Source organism: Gobio gobio (genome assembly GCF_949357685.1).
Source record: "Gobio gobio genome assembly, chromosome: 13".
Lineage (NCBI taxonomy): Eukaryota > Metazoa > Chordata > Actinopteri > Cypriniformes > Gobionidae > Gobio > Gobio gobio.
The window spans coordinates 17,637,080-17,644,222 of NC_137106.1; the positions used below are offsets into that span (position 1 = coordinate 17,637,080).

The following is a 7,143-nucleotide window of genomic DNA, read 5'->3' on the forward strand; positions in this document are numbered from 1 at the left end:
ACACGTTAGCTAAAGTTAGAATAGTGAAATCGTGGTTTACCACCCCTTTAAAACACTTTTATTTTATATACAGTTAGTGTAACCTACATGTTTTCTAAAGTTCCTCTTGATAATTTTATGCAAGAAAGAAAATAAATCACCCTCAAGAGTTTCAGGACCTATTTGTATTATTTGGCACTATTTTCGTCTATCTATCCAAATGGTCAAAAGATGAATGGACAATCAACACAACTTGGGCATGAGCCAAAGGTGATTGTGATCTTTGACAACTTATAATATCTGTGACTGTGAACCATTTGATTTTATCAGTGTAGTACAAATGCTCTGCTTACAAGTGACGTTGAAGTGATGCACAACACAACACACTTATTGTGCTTCTTTAAGTAGGATACTAAAAGCAAACATGTTGATCTATGTTTAGAGATTCAGACCTGTAATCACTGGATGATTATGCAGCTACTATGGCAAAGGAAGCCCATTTCACCAAACACACTGCCTAAAGTCATGCTGAGCACCACTTATACATATAAGCACCCACTTTACACAGACATCTAAAATCCTATACAAGTCAAAATTGACATCGCCATTTCAGTAATTCAAGGTGTGGAAAGAATGAAATGCAGTTTCCTCGGAAACCATGGTGCAGGCAAGTAACGCTATTGCACACACTGAGCAAAATGCTGGAGCATTTCACAAATTATACTGTCACAATGATGTCACCTTAGGCTATATTGTCACTGTTATGGTTTCATTTGTCTCATATATCAAATTGTAAACAGCAAAAAGTAATGATCAAAATGTGAGAAACTGATGTGATAAACATGACAAGGCTGAGCTTGTCTTCCCCATTAGCACAAATTCAGGGAGATCTCAAACACAGAAAAGAAACATCCCAAACAGCAATGACAAATGGGGAGTCTCCTGCTTCTCAGATTTTGCCACTGAGAAAAAAGGCCTCATTAATCTCATAGTTTTTTCTTCTTCTAGAGATCTCAGCAGTGTCTCATACAATGCTGTCTCAGTCTCAAAGCCAGACATTCAATATTAACTCATCTCATTCATTTTTATAACTCTATATTTTATAACAACAATTGTCCCATTTGTGTCTATTTTTATTTTCTTATAATGACTTTTATGAGAAACACAAGACAACATTGATATCTAAATAAGACATAAATAACATTTGCAATTACATGTTTTCCTTTTTCCAATGCTTTGATCCAACAAATGAGGGAAATAACAAGCAATTTGTCACAGAGCCAACAATATTAATAATACGCAATGCCAGGTTTATAGAGTGCTGCAGGGATGATGCATTTTTGTAGGCCAAATCCTGTTAACAAGTTAGCATTTTAGCACACATTTCCAGTTCCATTGTCCTGAAGTCAATGGTTTTTTAATGGATTTTTGGTTAAATGCCTGAGATAAGATCTATTTTTATGTTTTATTTTACATTTTTGTTAGTCACATAGCCTATTTTATCCAATAATCCAAAAATCTTATTGGATTTTTGTTGAAGGAACCAAGGTGATGCTATAACTTCCAAAAAGTCATCACTGCAGCACTTATTAGAAGGCTAGAATGGGAAACAGGTTAGAGCAGAGATAAAGTGCAGACAGATTTTTTTTTTTAAATCTTTGGGTCAATTGCTTGAACAAGACGTTTTTCCATTAAATCTCCAGATATGAAAAAACCCTGCATTTTTATAAAATGACTAACTCACCAGCACAGTTTACAAACCCTACTCCACCAAAAGACTTCTCAGGTTTCTCCATTGTCTTCCCAGAACAGTGAGGGACAGATTCGACATGTTATTTCTGGCCTCCTTTGTTAAAGGATATGATACATGCTATGACTTAAGCGTAGCAATCAGCTGCATCTAGTCAACTAGGTGGCCAACTGTCAGTCCCCTATAGTTCTCCCAAAAATAGTCAGCAAAGGTTTGCCCTTATAAAACAAATAACTTTTATACTGGATACCTTAATTAATGTGCAGGTGTAGTAAAACTCAGGTCCGACCTTGCCCTCTAGGTCAACATGTAATGTGAGGGGTGGAGTCCAGCATTCTACTAGTCTCAGCTTGAGACGGCAGGCCCACAGACCGACAACAGTCCGTTCACTGACTGCCTAATGCATATTTCATATTGCTTGATCTGGCAAGCTGTAATGTGATTGGCTAGCTTCATGCTAGCTTTGGCTTTAACCAGTCTCCCTTTATTTTTGCTTATGAAATAATCTACTTTTGAACGGATGGAAAATTTGATTACAAAGTTTCCACATATCCATCAATTTTTGGAGTGTTTTTAATACAGCTGGTCACAGACCAACACTATTATATAAATGAGTTATTTTCTATGCCTGTCTGTTGTTATTTTACTATAACATTGTTATTGCATGTCAGCTATTTCACATAAATCCACTGCTAAATGGTTCAAACAAAATAAACTGTGGTTTATCATGTTACATGTCAGTCATAATATGGTCTCTTCGTTTGGGCGGTTATTTGCTATCACAAAAATGCTCTTTATTCAGTGCGGTTAGAAAATCGGACAAATGTAAAATAAATGACAATGCAGATTCAAAGACATTTGAATCTGGTTCATAACTCTTACTTCTTTTCTAAAGCACTGACATTCGCAATCCCTGGATGGTTAAATATCCTCAAAGCTGACTGGATAAGCTGACGGGGCAGACTCATAATACATGAAATCAGAGCGCTGCTCTCCGTCTTTAATGTTCATAAAAAACATACTAACATTTTCGTAATATTACATACTGTAGTTGTTAGTACTCTGGGTCATTTTTGAGTGAATCAGAAGTTATTTAATTTGGCTTGGAAAGAAGCATAAATGGATGGAAACTGAAAACAGAATCGTGAAACCACTAGAGAAAAAGAAGGAGAATGTTAAAAGCTAGAGGCATACTTGTACGTGCCTTGAGTTACTTAAAAAACGGGTTTCAGTTTTTCCTGACATCTGTGAATTCAATCTCGCTAAAAGCTCAGCACAACAAAGGACGGCAGAAACTGATAGTCTGTGTGTGTGCCATAAATAATAATAAAGAAACAAATAAATACTATGTTAGACAGATAATGTATATACAGTATTGAATGCTAAATTGTTGAACACTGCAGAGAAATGACGTACTGTCCAACATAAACCAAAACTGCTTATGTGGACTGCTCTTCCCAGATTGATAATTAGAGGTGAAGTCTGTTTGCTATTGCATAAAAATGACCTTCTAACACTCTAATCCACAATAAACATGAGTTGATAATCTGTGATGTTTATGAAGTCCTTTTGTCTGAGCAGGACAGATAAAGTGCTAATGAGCAGGATTAGATTAAATATCACATCTCATAGCACAAGGCAAAAGATGCAAAGCCCTCTTGAATTAGAATATTTTTTGAGAGTTCCGCCCTTCAAACTAACTCAATATGTTTTTGCTCTATTGGCTGAATAAATGAACACAATAAAAACAAGGTCAACTGCAGTAAATAATTTTATATTTTTTTATATTTATTTATATATATATATATATACATAAACGTAAGGTTGAGAAAGTTGTCATGTGTTGTAAATGTTGATCACAAATGTTTATTTAAATGTTGGCCACACTAATGTGCTTGTGTGTGTATTATTGTATTTTACCTTTAATATTTAGGCTATTTTGTGAATTGTTTCACTGTTTAAATTTTGCACAAAAAAGCCTATAATATTTAATGACAGGTTATTGTGACAACTTATCCCATACAAGTTCAATACAGTGATAGAGTTTGTCTTTAACTCAACAAAAACAGCTGAATCTCCCCAAGTCATGTCTGATGACTATAGTTCTAACTTCTAGCTCTTAGGGTACTTTATTTAATAATGACACCACAAATTTGGCCAGCATATTCTGAGAAGACATAAGGTTTTATGCCTCGGAATAAATTAACTTAATTTCAAAGTGCTGCTGAACTGCGCCCTTTAGAAGAACACCTCATGTCGTCCTTAAAATCATTATGTGGAAATGAGAAAACCACTTGTGTTTGCCTGTTGACTCTAATCAAAGTAAAATGAGCGGTTTCTGTTTCCCCTGTGATCAAGTGGATTTCATCTGAAACCATCAAAGTCTAAATGCATTTCGTCTGGACATGTTTAGGATCGACAGAAACCAGCAGGTCAGAATTATTTAGCAAACACTCACCTGTAAAGATGAAAAAAGCAAGTTTTAAGAAAGTTTGTCGAGTAAAATAATCCATGGCTCCATAAAAAAAGGATCCTGGAGATAAGGTAGGCTACTGTTAGCCTAATCTCTGCTCACTTTTATTCCTGGCGCGGGAAAAAAAAAGCTCAATAACAACAGATAAAGCGCCTTTCCGAAACTATCCAATTCAGTCGTGCGGCTCCTGCCTCTCGCGCTTCAGAGCTGCTGTGATTCATTATGATGCTGATGCTGCAGCGCCTCTCTCTCTCTCTCTCTCTCTCTCTCTCTCTCTCTCTCTCTCTCTCTCTCACTCTCTCTCTCTCTCTCTCTCTCTCTCTCTCTCCCTTCTGCTACTGTTCCTGATGAACTGACGCTCGGTCCTAATGCCTGTTAGTCACGCTATGTCAGTCTCATACGCTCGCTTGGGTTAAAGGTGAACTCAGTATTTTTTTTTTATTTTTTTTTTTTAAATTATTTATTTATTTATTTTACAAGTTATGTTTTCCATATAAAGAAATGTGTGTACACTCACATAAGGTAAAGACTGTAGTAGGCTACATATCAGTAGCGTATTCTAGAAAAAAACATTCATTTAAGAATACAGGTCACCCTCTCATGAGCTCCGCCATGTTAAGGTCACATGGCAAGCTGCGTCATATAATTGGCATATAGGCATCATTACTAGCATACAACACTACTAATAATAATAATAATCATAATAAGGAGAAGGAGAAGAAGAAGATAAACATAAGCAAAAATGTCAGGCCTATAGGCAAGTGATATGTTGGACTAAATATATGTCATAACAGGCCTATTTAGTCTAGTGATATGTTGGACTAAATAAATGTCATATTAACATTTTCAAATCAACTGTTTGTTGTAGGCTATACTACATTTTCACATAAATGGAAATTAAAAAGCTAATAAATAAAACAGAATATAATATAAGTCCCACTCACATAAGATAAGGCTACATATCAGTATTCTAGAAAAAAAAAAGCATTCAAGTATAGGCCTACAGGTCGCCCTCTCATGAGAAGAAAAAAAAACAGTAGGCTAAATAAATAAAAGCTAATAAATAAAACAGAATTTAATAAATGTGTTTGTATACTTCTGTTCTCTGTTACTATTCAATTCTGTTTTATTTATTAGCTTTGTCATTTCCATTTATGTGAAAAGGTATGTATATTGTGTATATTATGTATGTATATTTAAAAATGTTAATTTATTTAGTCCAACATATCGCTAGATATAAATATAATATAAATAAATAAATAGGGTTTCACTGCTTGGAAACAGTTTAGATGATAAATACTGCAGCAATGCATCTCTGAATAAATGTATAATTAATAAATCTGATCATCCTTTCTCAAATGAAACAAATGTATTGCTATGATGTTTTTAGAGCATCACAGACAGCGCTGTTGCCAGAATTGGGGGTCATTGTGTTTTTCTGTGTCATGTGATACAGCATGTGTTTGACATGAGTTTCTAATATAGAGTTTAGATTCGCCTGTCATCTCTCAGAATAATGATGGGATGTCTAGCATTTAACCTTATTTCAGGAAATGGTTCACTTCCTGCCATAGATGTTCTGCTGCACATAGCTGACTTATCAAAGGCATATCAAAGGCATTGACTATGCATGGTCCATATAACCTAAAAACAATAAAAACTATTTCCGTCCAAATGCTTGTGTGTTTCTATATTTCTGCGTGGAACACATAAAATAGAATATAAATATAAATGTAATAATTTTGAGATATTATTTTGAAGTGATGCACACAAAAATGTTGCGTGATAAAGCAAATATTAATTTGTGATATACTGCTAAGAAAAATGAACATAAAAGCATAAATAATGTTTTAATATTTAATATATTTTCACAGCCTTTTTACAGTCTCTTAACATTCAAATAACAATCTTCTTCTTCTTTTTTACTGTGCAATGACATTAGCACAGTGTCATTACTTTAATTTTACTCACAATTAAACCTTCCTTTGTTGTTGTTTTTCCCACTCAAATTCTCATGTATAATACACAGAGAGAATTGAAAATGTAATGTCTGTCAGCTGTCCAGCCCATGTCTACTGTGGTCTCCTTTAAAGTTTGATTCTTCTAATTAAAACTGCATGATTCGTCAGACAACGGATAATTCAATGGCAGATACAGTTTTATTTGAGTTTTATTAAATTACAACTTGTAAAGCTTCAGCTATTCCTAGAAACCTCTTTAGAAAATTCTATTCTTAGAATTCACTTCTCTCTGTACTCGGTTGTTAAATGGAAAACTAAAGAAAATAGTATAATTCAAAGAAATGAAGAATAGAAAGACAGTGAACCCAAACACAATAACATAGTCATTAAATTAAATCACATCACATTACACCATTATGCTAGCAGCACCAAGTCCATGTTCGATTCCCAGGGAATACATGAACTGAAAAATGTGCAATTGAATGCAAGTTGCTCTGGATAAAAGCATCTGCCGAATGCAGAAGTGCAAATATAATTAGTTGTGTAAGAAGGACTCAGAAGGACTTCTGTTGTATAATTTTTTTGAAATATAAAATTATGTAAAAAAAACACACAAAAAAAACAATAAATCAATATATAATTTGCCGTGTCTTGAAATACTGCTCATAGAAAAAAGCTCAATTCTGTATATAGCATTCAGCAATATGCAAAAGATTAAAGCACAGTGCCTCTTTCAGCACATTAAACCGCTAGTAGTGTGCTTCCAACATATCCGTTGTGAGTATAATATATGCTGAAAGCACTCAATCACTTGACCCTCTCCAAGCCATTTAGCTGCCTGTTATTTACTGCTCAAGGAGAGCAGTAAAGACCCCTTCCAGCTTGTCTCTATCCCTCGGGTTGTAATATACCACTGCTGCAAAAGTATTTTCCAAAAAAGGCAAATTTGCTTTACTGTATTTTACATATTTTGATGACAG

At 34.5% G+C, this 7,143-nt stretch overlaps 1 protein-coding gene across 1 annotated transcript in view; it reads right to left on the reverse strand.

Moving 5' to 3' along the window:
• The window catches only part of ltk (leukocyte receptor tyrosine kinase), a 64,798-nt gene extending 60,382 nt beyond the window's left edge, over positions 1–4,416 (reverse strand). The window contains exon 1 of the mRNA XM_079832640.1: positions 4,188–4,416. Coding sequence (XP_079688766.1) covers positions 4,188–4,242 — 55 coding nt within the window. The 5' untranslated portion in view covers positions 4,243–4,416. The remainder of the gene's footprint in view (positions 1–4,187) is intronic.
• Positions 4,417–7,143: the final 2,727 nt, after the last annotated feature.